Here is a 16,610-nt window from a genome sequence, read left to right as displayed (position 1 = left end):
TGTGGCTGAGCACAAGCAAAGCTGACAACACTGAGCATCCTTTTGTCTTCCTTTTTAATTTTTTTGTATTTTGAAAGTTCAAAATTTATAACTGGTTTTAATTTTCTTGACTCTGGCTGTTAGCATGTGTGTGAGCATTTTCAACTAAGACCATTGATTTTATTTTATCAATAATAAGTTCATTTGCTACAACATGACCTGCTTTTAGCCCTGAGCCTTGAACACATTAACTTTAAAGCAGAAAAGGAAACTGAAGTGAGAAATTGTTCCTAACAAAAAATTTCAAGAATTAACAGGCTCCATTTTGAGAATTTTGCAATGATCAATACTAAAAATAAAGTGAATGGAAAAACACTAAGAATTTAAATTAAATGAATTTAACTTAAATGACGATTTAAGTTAAAATATTCAAAACTGGTGAAAGTCTCTCTTTTCAAGTTTTTGATCTTATTTTTTTAAGATCCTAATATTTATTTACTAAATGATTTCACTGTTAAATAACTGCAAATAAGTATTTCAATCAGTAATTTAGAAAAATTCTATAGTTTTTTAAGAGATTTCTTTAAAAACTTTAAGTTTTAGCTACAAATTTATGAAGAGTAATAAATAAATCATAAGCCATAAATCACAAAAAGACAGAGGCCTCTTTTAGGGTTTATTACTACTCCTCTTTTGACTTAAAAATGACTTATGTACTACAGATCAATCACCACTAAGGTGATTAAATCAGTAACTGAAGGTTCCCAATCAACAAAAGTCCAGAACCAGGTGGTTTAACCAGTGAATTCTACCAGAAAATAAAAGAGGAGGAAACTCTTCCAAACTCATTTTAAAAGTACAGAGTTACACTGATACCAAAGTGAAACAAGGATGCAACAAGAAAAGAAAATTACAGGCCAATATCTCTGGTGAACATTGATACAAAAAGCCTCAACAAATTTAGCAATTTTAAAATTGCTAAAGCAAATTTAGCAAACAAAATTAGCAAAGCAAATTTAACAATACATCAAAAGGATCACACAACCTTGATCAAGTGGGATTTAATCCAGGGATACAAGCCTGGTCCAACATCTGCAAATCAATCAGCATGATACATGATATTAACAAAATGAAGAATAAAAAGATCATTTGATATCTCAATAGATGGACAAAAAACATGTGACAAAATTCAACATCCATTTATAATATTAAAAAAAAAACCTCTCAACAAAGCCAAGTACAGAGGAAATATATCTCAACATAATAAAGGCTGTATCTGACACAGCCACAAATAACATCGTACTCAACAATGAAAAGTTAAAAACTTTTCCCCTAAGATCAGGAAAATGACAACAATGCTCATCTTGCCACATCTATTCAACACAATACTGGAAGTACTAGCCAGAGCAATTAGGCAAGGAAAAGAAACAAAAGGCAACCAAACTGGAAAGTGATAGTTTTACAATCACTATTTACAGATGACATGATATTATTATATAAAGAAAATCCTAAAGACTACACACACACACACAACTGTTAGAACTAATAAATTTGGTAAAGCTTCATGATGCAAAAATCACTATACAAAAATCAGTTCCATTTCTATAAACTAATGGTGAACTAACAGAGAAATTAAAACAATTTCATTTACAACTGAGATTCAATAAATTGAATAAAAAGAATACCCAGGAATTTACTTAACCAAGGAGGTAAAAGACGTGAACACTGAAAACTGTAAGACATGGGTGAAAAAAAAGTAAAAAAGATACAAACAAAAGAAAAATGCTCATAGATCGGGAGAGTTAATACTGCTAAAATGCTTACTCTATTCAAAGCAATCTTTAGATCCACTGCAATCCTTACCAACATTCCAAAGGCATTTTTCACAAAAATAAAAGTTTTAAAATTTGTATGGAACCACAAAAGACATGGAAGAATCAAAGTAACCTTGAGAAAGTAGGACAAAGCTGGAAGCATCATGCTTCCTGATTTCAAACTATATTATAAAGCTACAGTAGTCAAAACAGTATGACACTGACATAAAAACAGACACATAGACGAATGGAAAAATATAAAAAGCCCAGAAATCAATCCACTTGTATACTGCCAATAAAATACAACAAAGAAATCAAGAGTATACAATGGGAAAAGGACAGTGTCTTCACAAATGGTGTCAGGAAAACTGAACAGTCACATGCAAAAGAACAAAACTGAACCACTATCTTATAACACACATAAAAACTAACCCAAAAGGATTAAAGACTTGAACATAATATGTGAAGCCATTAAACTCCTAGGAAAAGACATAGTAGCATGCTCCCTGACATCAGTCCTGGAGACGATTTTTTGCATTTGACAAAAGCAAAAGCAAGAGAAACAAAAATAAACAAGTGAGACTACATCAAACCAAAAAGCTTCTGCACAGTAAAGGAAACCATCAACCAAATGAAAAGGTAACCTATAAAATGGGAGAAAATTTTTACAAATCATGTATCTGTTAAGAGATTAATATTCAAAATATAAAAGAACTCACTTAATAGCAAAAAAAAAAAAAAAAAATCCAATTAAAAAAAATGGACACAGGCTCTGAATAGACATTTTTCCAGAGAAGACTTACAAACAGCTAACACGTACATGGAAGGGCACTCAACATCATTAACCATCAGGGAAATGCAAATCAAAACCACAACAGGTTATCACTTCATACCCGTTAGAACAGTTACTATCAAAAAGATAAAAAACAGTCATCAGCAAGAATGTGGAGAAAGAGAAAACAGTACCTTTGTGCACTTGTAGAATAAATGCAAACTGGTGCAGCCACTTCAGAAAACATTATGGAGGTTCAACAAAAAATGAAAACTGGAACTACCATATAATTCGGCAATTCCATTTCTGGGTATTTATCTTAAGAAAACGAACATCCTAATTTTAAAAAGTATCTGTACCCCTTTGTTCATTGCAGAATTATTCACATTAGCCAAAAAATGGAAACAACCTAAGTATTCACTGATTGATGAATGGATAAAGAAAATGTGGTATATATACAACAAAGGAATATTATTCAGCCATAAAAAAGAAAGAAATCTCACCATTTACAACAACATAAATGGACCTTGAGGGCATTATGCTAAGTGAAATAAGTGAAAAAGAGAAAGACTAATACCATATGATCTCACTTGTATGTGGAAGCTTTAAAAATATGATTAATTTAATTGAACCAAAGATACAGAGAACAGATTGGTGGCTATAAAGGTAGGTAAGCAAAATGGATTCAGGTAGTCAAAGAGTCCAAATTTCAGCCATTTAAATAAGTAAGTCCTGGTATATAAAGTACAGTGTGGTTACTATAGTAAATATACAAAATTTACAGTATCGTGTATTTGAAAGTTGCTAAACGAGTAAATCTTAAAAGTTCTCATCACAAGAAAAAAAATCTGCAGCTATGTATTGGTAATGGATGTTAACTAGACTTTTGGTGAACATTTCACAATATACACATATACAGAAACATTATATTGTATACCTGAAACTAATTTATAATATAACAATTATATCTCAATTTAAAAATGATTATTTACAAAATTTTTAAAATTCTTAATTCAGAAATCTCTGATTTTCTTTTAGATATGCATTAAAAAACTAATATTCTGGCCACACAACACAAATCAATAAAAGTTCTACACTTACACACGTTTATTTCTAAAGCTACTAAAACATTAAATACATGAAATTGTTTTGGAGAAACATTTATAAGGGTTTCTCTTAATAATAAACTTTATTCTCAACATAATATTTAATACAGACTATTATTGAAAGAGAAAAAGGTTCCCAACTTTCTTTACTCTTACTTCCTCATTAAAATTAGTATAACTTTCTAGAGAAAGTGTAGTAAAATAGCAGTTCAAATCTCATTTATATCCTTTCATCATTCACTGTATACTTTTTGCAACCCTGTAATGTACTATTTATTGAGTATAATCATTTTTAAAGAAAACATAGAATTATAGCACTTGTCTTCAAGAAGTTTACACATAAAAAAATTAGAGTACCAATGTAAAATAAAAGATGCTAAAAACATATGATACAAATGGTAATTTCCATAGACAAACCAATGGGAACTCCAGGAAACAGAATTCAGTCACTTCCCATGTATATAGCATATGACATTTTAATACAGAGTAAATGAACTACCACACAACAAATATCACCTTTCTTCCCATCCAATAAACTCAATGTAGTTTATCAAAATACAGAAGAAAACTGTGAAAGATTTTTACATGGACAAAAGAATTTATTGAATAGCCTTTCAATGGCATGCTGGGACCTCCAGGGATTACTTGATTCAATAGGGAGGTGTGTGGGGCCTGTTTGTCTTGACTAGACTATTTCACATCTCTTAGAGTAGAAATTTGCAATGGAACATTATGCTAAAAGGAAAATATCAAGAGAAGAAACTAACAGAATTCTATAAATGCCTTATAAACAATGAATATGCTCAAGTAAAATCATATGCTAATAAACTGAAGTCGCTGAGTGAAAAGGCATTTTCAAAAATAAAATATGTAAAATTTTATCACAAACCTACAATGACAAATGAACATTTGTCTTCAATTTGGGTAAGAATCACTAACTTATAACTTTAATTAAGTAAAATGTTATTCTCCACAAAACAAATTTCATTGTTCTTATTGATGGATATGAATTACAAAAAGTTATAAAAGATTAAATGGATAACTCAAACTTATGGGGAAAAACTACACTGCAAAGGATTTTTCCACCTAACTATTAACAAACAAAAACTGCTTTTCCAGTATCTCAGTGAATGTAAACTCCATTCTTCAGGTTGATGAGTCAAAAAACTTGAAGTCATCCTTGACATCTCTATCTCATTCTCTATATTCATTCCTTAGCTTAAAAAAAAAAAAAAGTTGGCTTTATCTGTGGAACTATTGGTAAATCCAGAGTTTAGCCATTTTTTACATCTACCATCCTGGTTCAAGCTACCATCATTGTCCATCTATTATAACAATCTTCCAACTGATCTCCTATCTCCTCCTCTTGTGCCTCCTTTAGCTTACTCACAGCAGTGAGAGATTTCCTATAAAATTTTAAGCCAGATCATGTCACTTCTTGGCTAAAAATCATTCAACGTTTTCCCAGCTTATTCAGCATAAAAAACCAAAGTCCTCATATAATGGACTACAAGAAACCACTTCTCTGATCTCATCTTTTCCCAGTTCAGTTTCGGCCACATCCTACTCATGTTTCTTCCAACTTGCTTTTTAATTCTATGCCACAGCCTTTAACTTGTTCTTCCACTGCCTAAAATGATCTATTCCCAGGTAAACACACTCCCTCACACCCCTCAGGTGTCTGCTCCAATCTTAACTTCCCCTAGAGACCATCTTGCCATCCTATATAGCAAGCAACCCTTCTTCAAACTGCGTTCCACCACTCTGCGACCCCACCACTCTGCATTATTTCAACAATGGCATGTACCACCACATGACATACTATACATTTAATTATTTGCTACTTCTCCTACCTCATTAAAATACAAGCTCCATAAAGGCAGGAAATGTGTGTGTTTTATTCACAGCTCTGCCCGAGAGTCTAGAATAGTGCCTTGAATAGATTATTTGCTCAACAGGTATTTCCTGAATAAATGAGTAAAGCAACAGCAAAAAATTTTATTTTTGTGAGTAATGCTTCCTCTGTTCCTTTTCTTTATGTAAGTAAAATATACATACACACATGCATAGAACTGATTTACCATTGCACTAAGTGTTTCCTCCCAGTCAGGCCGCTCTCGAGGGTGAACGTTTCTGTGAAGTTCTGGAACAAAATCATCCTCTTCAGAATGTACTGAGGACTTCATCTTCCTAGAGACCAAAACATGAAAGACTGTGATAAGAACTCCCATTTCTAAGAAAGCCTTCCAATGACTACAATCCAAAGGATACGTCCAGACCTGGATATTTCCAATCCAAGGGAAAAAGAGAGAACATCACTTTCTTTAAATTGTGGGAACAAGCTTTACCAACTTGCTTTTTCCCTCATTTAAAAATTATTTGATTCTGACACACACTCATTTTATATTTTTTGAGATTCTTGTTCATAACATAAAAAACTATACTTGATAGTGTAAAAGTTCCAAGAGAAGTCTAAGAAACATATTGCTTGAGAAGTGACCTTAGGGGCTGCTTACTCACAAGCATATCTTTTCTTGATCTCTGGAGTAAATTCCAAGCAGCAATACAACTCTGCTTTTCTCTTTCATTCCCCACAGCCTTTGTTTCTGTTTATTTCTGGTTTTAGTCTATTTATGTCTGCTTGTGAAAGAACGTATTTAAATTCTACTCAAGAGAAGAACATCTCTGAGGTGCACCTGAAGTGGTCAGTTTGGTGTTCTGTTTAAGTTGTAAAACTGAAGCTACAAGGTGGCTATGTGTCTGTAAGTGATAAAAGTTAGTATCTGTCATCATAGGGAGTTATACTTTCCTACCTTCAGAGCATATTAATATATTAGATTGTAAAGCCCCTTAAAATATTAAAGCTCTGTTCCATCTGGTTTATATGGTCTATTAAGTGCTTACATAAATCTAATATTCCCAGAATTCCCAGAAAATAAAGAAACTGAACTTCTAACACTAACAGGGTTAGCTATGTTGGTGGTGAAAATGGAACAGAGGTTTACTGAAGGCAGAGTTTTGGTGATTTCCAAATGAAAATGCCTGATAAAATTCTTAGTACGTACAATTTTATCATGCAAAAATCTAAAAAAGTATCAATAGGTATATAGCAAAAAATCTTCCTCTCTTCCCTGTCTCCAGTCTGCCCATTAAATTCCCCACTTTATATGTTCTTTCAGACTTTATGAATATATATATTCGTATATGTAATTTTTCATAAAGAATATATATTTTTCTTAAAGACTATATCCACAAAAAGCAAAGTATAAAAGCAATGTATAAATATGCTACTCTTTGTGTAAAAAATAGGAGAATGACTTTATTCCTTCACCTCCACCCTACTCTTTACACCTGGGTCTCACGCATTGCAGGCAGATTCTTCACCATGTGAGCCCCCAGGGAAGACCCCAGAACACTGGAATGGGTAGCCATTCCCTTCTGCAGGGAATCTTCCCGACCCAGGGATCAAACCATGGTCTCCCACATTGCAGGGAGATTATTTACTGAGTCACCAGGGAAGCCCATGTTGTTCAGTAGCCAAGTTGTGCTCAACTCTTCACAACCCCATGAACTGCCAATACTTTTTACATAAAAAGTATCATGTTTCACACTGTTGTGTAGTTTTCTAATATTTTCTGAAGGACTTTCCGTATCAGTTTATAAACAGCTTCTCTGCTATTTTTACAACTGTGCAATATTCCACTGTGGAATATCATAGATATTCCATAATTTAACTCATCCATTACTAGTGAATTCTTCAATTATTTCCAATCTTTCACTATTACAAACTATACTACAAGTTTATAAGATGTCATTTCAAGATATGTTCAAGTATATATGAAAGGCAAACACTCAATGATGAAAAAAAATTCCTTTTATAAAGTAGCCCATTTTTCTGTTGGATTTTTGGTCTTTTTCTTATCTCTTTTTAAGTTCTTTAAAGACATTAGTTCTTCATTTGTAATATGAATTCCAAGTATTTTTAACAGGCTGTCATTTGTCCTTGCTTATTTTGTTTTCTATAATGCAGATGTTTTATATTTTATGTAGCTGAATTCCACAACCCTGAGTTTTACATTTTAAGTCATTTCAAAATGCCATCCCTGATCCAAAACCTATTTTTTTTAAGCTTTCCCATATTTTCTTTTGAATTTTTCGTGGTTTCATTTAATACATTGTACCTTCTTCAATCATTTGGAAATTATCCTTGGTATGAGGCAGGTCTCCAATTTTCCTTATTTTTCACAGATGCATATTCAGTTTTCCCCCCAAAGAATTCAATGAATAGTACATAATGTTCCCGTTGGCTTTGGAGAAGCCATCTTTACCATATCTTCCTATATATTAGGGTAAATTTCTAGGCTTCCCATTTCACCCCCTTATGCCCTCTATTCATACCAGTACCACAAGGTTTTAATCACTGAGACTTCATAACATAATATCTGGTTGCACTAATCCTCTTCCTAGCCTTGCTTTGTTCTTCTCCCCAAAGTTTCTTGACTCAATTATTTAGTCAAGGTCAATTTATTTCAAAACCAATTCACCTAGGTTTTTAAAAAAGCATTGTTATTATCACATTAACTTTATAATAAACTAACATCTTTATGATATTGACTATTTTGTTATGAACAAGGTATATATCTTTTCTTTTGTTCCAAACTTCTATGTCCTTCAGCAATATTTTAAATTTTCTTCACATAGATCTTAGAGTTCCTTAGTAAGTTTATTTCTGAGCATTTCATCTTTGTTGTTGCTCTTAAAAATGGCACCTCTTCTCCCAATGTCTTCTAACTGGTTACTCTTGGTATACTATTAGTAGCCCTGTTTTGCAAACAGGAAAACTGAAATGTATTAACACATCTCAGGCATTCCAGATGTGATGGACCACTTTCTACTGGAAGATCCCACCTCCCAGCCTGAAGAGGACCCTGAAACAAGCAATTCTCACCTTCGGAGACCCACTGGACTGGGTGGCAGACACCAAGATCCTGCCTCACTGAATGCTCCCCTCAGAAGCTCTCCCTCGAAAGCCGTGAAAAAAGCTACCAGTGAACTTCCCATTCAAGTCTGCATATACGTTGAGAAATAGCGCTTTCCTTCTCTAAGTCTCTGAAAAGGCAGTAAGCCAAATAAAAGGAAAATAAATCCTTAAAAGATTAATACTGGGTGGGATCAGCAGGCCAGAAATCTTCAACTTCTGGAAGACAAAGAAGCAAATGGGATCACACTGACTGGTAAACCAGTGGAAAATAACAGAGGTTCAAGGAGGCTATACTCCCACTTCTCCCCACAACAAAAGAGGTACTTGCCCCCAAGGAATTAATAAAAACTGGAAAATTACTCTGTAAATAAATTTAACAATCAATTAGAGGGACTAGGGCTATTAACAAGGGTGTGTTCACCTAAGAAAAGAAAGGCAGAAGCTATATAGCATCATGGGACCACTGGAGAAAATCCGAAGTGGGGGTGGGGAGACAGAGAAGGGCGATATTGACCTGAGCAGTAAAAAGCTACAATTCTTTTAGTCAGAACAAACAGAACATGCATACTTAGCGCACAGGCTGCAAAGTTAAAGCAGAAAGACAATAACCTAAATTCATTATTATATAAATATTAAGTCAGTGATACATAAGAACAAGAACACTTAAAAATTACTTCTCCACTCAAAATGAATCTGAAAGATTAAAGAAAAAGATGAAATTAATGGCCTAAAGAAGAAGTATAAGAAATACCTCAAATCATAAAATCAAAATGTGAAGATAAATTGGTCACCTGATGCAAAGAGCTGACTCATTGGAAAAGACCCTGATGCTGGGAAAGATGGAAGGCAGGAGGAGAAGGGGGCAACAGAGGATGAGATGGTTGGGTGGCATCACCAACTCAATGGACATGAGTTTGAGCAAACTCAGGGAGATAGTGAAGGACAGGGAAGCCTGGCCTGCTTCAGTCCATGGGGTCACAAACAGACATGACTTAGCGACTGAAAAACAACAATGACAGATACATCATGAAAGAAACACTAAGGAGATCAAATACGCAATAAACAGATTCCATGAGGAGAAAATTATTACTGATAAAAGAGGTAATCATTAAATTAATAATAAAATTCTAAAAATCTTTCCTAATATGAAGACTTAAGTCTACAGACTGAAAGTCACTGAGGTCCAATTGAAGATTTAATGACAAAATACACATAACTAAGGATAAAAAGAAAATTTTACAAGCATTCAGAAAGAATAAGTTACCTACCAAGGAAAAGAAAAAAAAAAAAATAGCAGTGAGTATATGGAAGAAATCAGAGTACATCACTCATAGAACTTATCTGAACAAAAGATTCAAGAAAATATCAACTAAGTAACAAATGGACCAGAACAGACACATTAAGATGGAATATGATTAAAAAGGAGAGGAAACAATGACACATATAACTAAATCTGACTGAATGGCAAAACATAGTAAAAATCATTTCAGTAAAACACTGGGCTTGGGAGTGGGGACAGAATTTGTTGTATCGTCGCTAAGTCATGTCTAACTCTTCGCGACCCTGTGGACTATAGCCCAACAGGCTGCTCTGTCCATGGGATTTCCCAGGCAGGAATACTGGAGTGGGTTGCCATATCCTTCTTCAGCGGATCTTCCCGGCCCAGGGATTGAACCTGCTTTGCCTGCATTGCAGGAGGAAGGATTACCTGAGCCACCAGGTAAACAGGGGCAAAATGGCGATAAAAGACTCATCGGGGATTAGGGGACTAAGAGAAGCACTCTAAAGACCTTATCTTAAAAGGAAGGGAAATGGAAGAAAAGACAGAGCTAAGATGAGCGGAAACAGCACATGGGAGTGAAAGAAACTGATTTGAAAATATGAGCGCGTGGAAAGGAAGCTAATCACTAATGGAAAGTAAAAGTGTAACAGGCAACTTCTAAAATTAACTATCTAGAAAGGCTTTCCTTGTTCTGATTGCAGTCTTCCCAGGTTTGTCACTTTATATGTATTTTTAAAGGATACTGACTGCACTACATTTATAAACAGAGCCTTAAGTGTTTCAAGGAATTTTAGTTACTAAGTTTGAACGTGCAGTTGACTATTTGCGGGGGCTTAATGCTTAAGGTGAATCCAAAACTTAAGGAGAAACAAGATTTAAAATTTTTAACTTTAAATACACAACTTAATAATCAGGAACTCTGATATAGGTTTATAATTTTCTGTGCTTTCAGGCCCTTCTTGTATATTAAAAAAAAAACAAACAAACTCATACAGACAGATGTAAGAAAGGCTAACCCTGGATTCCATCCCAAAGAGTTTAATTAGTGAAATACCAAGAAAGTCTTGTACTAGCATGCTTCATGGTTAAGACAGACTCATTTCACCCATTAAAAAGGACAGCCTAATGACTAGACTCCAACACTGAACAAAATTTTCTGAGATTAAGCGATGTTCATATCAGTCCAATTACCATTAAATTTACTCTCTATGTGACACTGATGAGATGACTTTGGGTGAAAGTTATAGTTCATATTGAAAGAATATTTCAGGGAGTCAATTATACTCCATATCACATATCCAAAGTTACAGAGTAATAGAAATATCTTTTTTGGTTTTTTTGCAAAATGCACATTTTGGGGGGTGGGTATTGTACATAACAGATTATTAAGGGTGTGATGACTATGAAAAGTCACAGAGTTTAAAATAGGTCTGGGTGTGATACTGATATATATGTCAATGATAAGCTGTTATTGCTACCTCTCTATCCTGGGATTCCTAAAATGAGAAATTTCTACAGAAGACAAAAGAACAGTAAGCATATTAAAAGCAAAGAACTGTGAGTTTCCAGAGGATTTAGCCATTAAAATAGCCACCCTAAAAAATAAAATAAAATAGCCATCCTAGATCTGAAAGAAGATCTAAATCTGAAAGATCTAAAAGAACTAACATATTCCTTGTTACCTATTTGGACTGCTGCAAAATCTTTTAATTCAAAATCTTCTAACTTTTACCTCATTTCAAATAAGGCAGAGAATGAATAAAGCAACCAACTAACCAACGAATCAAATGCATGAACCATTTATTATTAGCTTTATGATGCTATAAACCAACAAACACATTTCAAAAAAAGTTAAAATATGTACGCCAAATTATCTAGCTTAACTAGAGTCAGAAGCTTCTCTTCTTAAAAACAACTGTCTTAGAATGGAGATAAAAGTGAAGATCTGATTGAGATCTGGGCATCTGTAGACTCTGATTTTTAAAGGTATACAAGTTCTAAAAATGTGGTTTAATTATACACACATATCATCTCAGTAAATGTTTCAAACTCTATGTCATTGTTTGTCATACATACTAGGCTGTGTATCTACAATAATGTGATACTAGAGAACACTAATCAAGGTCATATGATAAACCTTTCTGCCCTCAAATGCCAAAAAACTAGACCCTCTCATGATCGTGAGTCAGTAATAATTCCCAGGTGTCCTCCAGGTCATATCTTTAAAAGGTCACATTGTTGCATGCACTATTTCACTTTTATGTTGGCTACGTAACTGATGTATCACCAGTGCTCAAAAATTCCTCAAAGAAGGAATTTCAGAACTGAGAAATAAGCTGTAGCTTCTTAAAGGTTGTTATTTACTAGAAAATAACATTTAGCAGCAGATATAAAAAATTTTTTTTATCAAACTGAAGTCTTTTACTTTCAACATTAGTTACACTTATCTACACATACTGACAATATGGTTTATGTGGCTGTCTGAGCTACAGTTTCCTCATCTGGAAAATGGGAAATAACAATACCTACTTGTTAATTGGCTATACCCCAAAACAAAATTTTAAAAGTTTTTAAAAAATGCAAAAAAAAAAAAGAATGAATTTTAAATCTAATTCATAAGTTATTCAGAGAAAAAGAAGAGTACACAATCTTCTGCCCTTTTTCTGAGTGTGTGCATGCATGGAAATTAGACTGTAATCATTAACAACATTTTAGTTAATGTATATCAGCACAGATTTTAAAGAAACAGGTAAAACATTTCTGTATTTTTTAACTATTAAACTGATTTTACAAAAACAACTGTCACACACAACACTGAGTTTACCATTGCTTTTCTCAAGGTTACAGCTACAACTCCCAGTATCCAACCCTCACCTTCAACACCCACACACATTTTTTTCTGCAAGGCATCTCAGCTGGAACATCAGGGTGAACACTATGCAAGCACTCTGCTGCGCATTTCCTCATGTCTGACTGCTGAATAGGTGAGAAACACTACATGAAACATGGCCTTGCCTTGATCTCTGTCACCCTTATAAATAAAATAAGATCAAATCTCAAAGACATACTTGGTTTGGGAGAGTCATGATGACAATCAGATATGAAAGAATATTGTCAACAGGACAAATGCCCTACAGTGTCAGGGTTTCCTAAAACAATGCACCACCTAACTCAGTTTCTCGGGAATGAAAATGTGGTCCCATGGTCCTCAGGAGAAGAAAACCTCAGGCCTACACAGATGAACTGTCAAAAGAAAACCCCAGACTGCCTCCTGTTGCCTCCCAAGTAAATGGAGGATCCTGAAACCCAGTCCATCACAACAAAGACCAGACTGTCTCCTCCTTTGACAAACAGGCCGAAATAACTTCCACGACTTTAACACTAGGCCAAACAGTTCTCACACAATAAATACCTTATTCCCACTGACTGTTCATGACACACAGATCACATTTAAAACTATGGAATATGCGATGTGAAACGTGAGCACACCTTGGGAGAGAAGCAGCTGAGGCCAGTGAGAAAGGCTAAAATAAAAACCATAGAGAGAATGAGAAAGTTGACACAAGAAAGAATTTCACATGCTAATGAAATGTTCATTTTCATACTTTCATACTTCGAACACTGTGAATTATTCTTTAAAATTTAAAACATACTTCCTATTCATTTTAACCCACACTCAATTTGTTAATCAGTGGTTATCAAGAGTTCCTAACATTCAACGTGATATATGTGAAGTGTTAGGCATTGTTCAGTCATGTCCGACTCTTGGCAACCTCATGGATTGTAGCCCCCCAGGCTCCTCTGTCCATGGAATTCTCCAGGCTAGAATACTGAAGTGGGTAGCCACTCCCTTCTCCAGAGGATCTACCCAGGGTCAGAACCCAGGTCTCCCGCATCACAGGCAAACTCTTTACAGAATGAGCCACTAGGGAAGCCCCAGTAGTCAATCTCGTCTGTCATTCAACCTAGACTTTAAAAGTCAAATCTGTGAATAAAGAAATCCACTGAGAAAGGAAAGACTCTTTTTCAAACACTAAAGACAAGATCTGATGAAAATAATGATCCGGTCTCCTACCCAACTACCCATAGATAAAACTGTAAAAGGTGTTTTAATTGCCCATGTGGGTGGCAGTGATAATATGTAGTACAAACTTCTTCGAGGTTTTTTTTTTTTTTTAGTATCTCCAAAAGAATTAATTTGCTACACCTGTTGAAAAAGAAAAGCCAGAATAAGGCCTCCTAAAATTTATAACAGCACAACAAAATTAATACACAAATGGTACTGTGTGTACAAGGAGGGTGAGACCTCTTTCTTCACTAATGCACTGAACTTGGAGAGTTGCTTAATCAGGTGGCCTTCCCAAACACTTCATTTATGAAGATACAATTAGAGATCATACCAAGAGAGATTTGCTGGGGCAGGTGGGAGAAGGAGAGCTATAAGGTAAGTGAAATATAAGGTCAGAGGCTTTGATCCATGAAATAATTAATCTGCACATAATCAAAATGTTTCGCACATAAGAATAAGGGAACAAAAGCAGCCACAGTTGCAGACACACACACACACACACACACACACACACACACACACACACACACACACACACACACACACACACACACACACACACACACACAGAGGAACATATTCCAAGGAAAAAGAGGAAGAAAAATCTCTTAGATTCAGATCCAAGTCACTTCTGTTAGGTGCAAATCAGATACAGGAAGGGGTAATAGTTCATTATGAGTCTCTACCTGAAATTCCTGAAATGCTACTACAAAACCTGTCTAACACCTTCTCCTCCTGGTGTTCTAACGAGTCATTTAAAATGCCTTTTACAAGCTCAGGGCAAGTTGTGGAATGAAGAATGCTATATACCCAACTAGAAACCCGTCCTCTCAGCTCCAAATCTTCCCCCAGAGAAAAGAAACCTTACTGAAAGGAGGTTAAAAGAAAAAGGATGGGAGGGTTGGGGAGCACAGGTGAGGGAGGTGGAGAGAGGGACAAAGGTGAGACAGACAGAAAGAACGGACTGTGAACTCCGTATTTACCTGCAATGCTCTTCCCCTTCTCCCTCTTCACTGCCAGTCTCCTGGGTTAGAACTTCCGAATCCAACCAAAAAACACTGTCGTCTCCCGATGTGCTACCCTCACTTTCGGTCTCCATCGTGTGTCTTCGAAGTTTAAACCTCAAGGCATGGGCAAAAGCAGAGCAGTGTCCAGGCTGTTCAGCTCTACTGATGTACACACAGGTATGCGGCCGGGGCGCCAGTAATAACGTGATCATGCCGGGCCACAGGCTATTACGTGCAAAGGTTAATTACAGCTGAGGCAAAGACAGGAAGTCCCGCGAAGCACCCTCAATGTGTCAGACTGCAACACCTGGGACACCGGACCCTCCCACTGCTGTAGGCTGCCTGACCTACATAGCCAAACACACGACCCAAATGCAGGGGAGTTTTCACCAGTTCCTAGTCATTTAATAATTATTTCTCTCTTCTCAAGATTTCTAGCTATTAAGTTAAAATTAGCAATTTTCAAGATTCAGACTTTTCTTATCTATATCCTTTTTCTACCTGACTTTATTATTTAATTTTTATTAGATATAGTAGACCTGAAAAGCACTGTGAACCAATTCAACATAATTAAAATTTATACAATTTTCACACAACAGTAGGATACAAAGTCTATTCACGTTCCCCTTAAATTGAAATACAGCTGATTTACAATGTCCTGTTAGTTTCAGGTGTATAGCACAGTGATTCAGTTATACATATGTGTGTGAGTGTGTGTGTCTGCGTATTCTTTTGCAAACTCTTTTTCCTTATAGGCTATTACAAAATTATTGAGAATAGTTCCCTGTGCTATACAGTAGGTGTTGGTTATCTATTTTATATAGTAGGGTGTATATGTTAATCTCAACCTCCTAATTTATCCCTCCCCCCCTGTTTTTCTCCTTTGGTAACTATAAATTTTTTTTCTAAGTCTGTGGGTCTACTTCAATTTTGTAAATAAGTCCACTTGTATTTCTTTTTTTAGATATTAGCAATACCATATGACATTTGTCTCTGTCTGACTTCCTTCACTCAGTATGATCATCTCTAGGTCCATCCACATTGCTGCAAATGGCATTACTTCTTTTAACTTAAGCTGAGTAATATTCCATTATATATATGTACCACATCTTCTTTATCCATTCATCAGTCAATGGACATTCCAATTGCTTCCATGTCTTGGCTATTGTAAATAGTGCTATGAACAATGCGGTGCATGTATCTTTTTTAATTATAGTTTTCTCCAGATATATGCCCAGGAGTGGCACTACAGGATCATATGGAAACTCTACTTGCAGTCTTTTAAGGAACTTCCAGACTGTTCTCCATAGTAGCTGTACCAATTTACAATCCCACCAACCAGGCAAGAGAATTCCTTTTTCTCCACACCCTCTCCAGCATTTATTATTTGTAGACTTTTTGATGATGGCCATTCTGATCAAAGTAAAGTGATACCTACCTCATTATAGTTTTGATTTGCATTTCTCTAATAATTAATTAGTGATGTCAGGCATTTTTTCACGTGGCTGTTAGCCATCTACATGTCTTCTTTGCAGAAATATCTAGTTAGGTCTTCTGCCCATTTTTTGATTGGGTTGTTTTTTTTTTTTAATATTGAGCT

The 16,610-nt window shown here is 35.1% G+C and overlaps 1 protein-coding gene across 3 annotated transcripts in view; it reads right to left on the bottom strand.

Moving 5' to 3' along the window:
- Positions 1–16,610, bottom strand: part of ARHGAP32 (Rho GTPase activating protein 32) — a 191,650-nt gene that overhangs the window by 109,151 nt on the left and 65,889 nt on the right. The window contains exons 1-2 of one of the 3 annotated variants that reach the window (XM_043873280.1): positions 14,987–15,389; positions 5,753–5,861 (exon numbers count right to left, since the gene is read on the bottom strand). In XM_043873280.1, the coding sequence (XP_043729215.1) occupies positions 5,753–5,861; positions 14,987–15,222 (345 nt within the window). In that variant the 5' untranslated portion in view covers positions 15,223–15,389. Of the gene's footprint in view, positions 1–5,752; positions 5,862–14,986; positions 15,390–16,610 lie in introns of those variants that run through there. The other 2 variants (XM_043873289.1, XM_043873299.1) reach the window with 2 other exon arrangements.

The sequence above is a fragment of the Cervus elaphus genome, chromosome 2 (assembly GCF_910594005.1).
Source record: "Cervus elaphus chromosome 2, mCerEla1.1, whole genome shotgun sequence".
NCBI lineage: Eukaryota > Metazoa > Chordata > Mammalia > Artiodactyla > Cervidae > Cervus > Cervus elaphus.
This window is presented reverse-complemented; position numbering and strand designations above follow the sequence as displayed.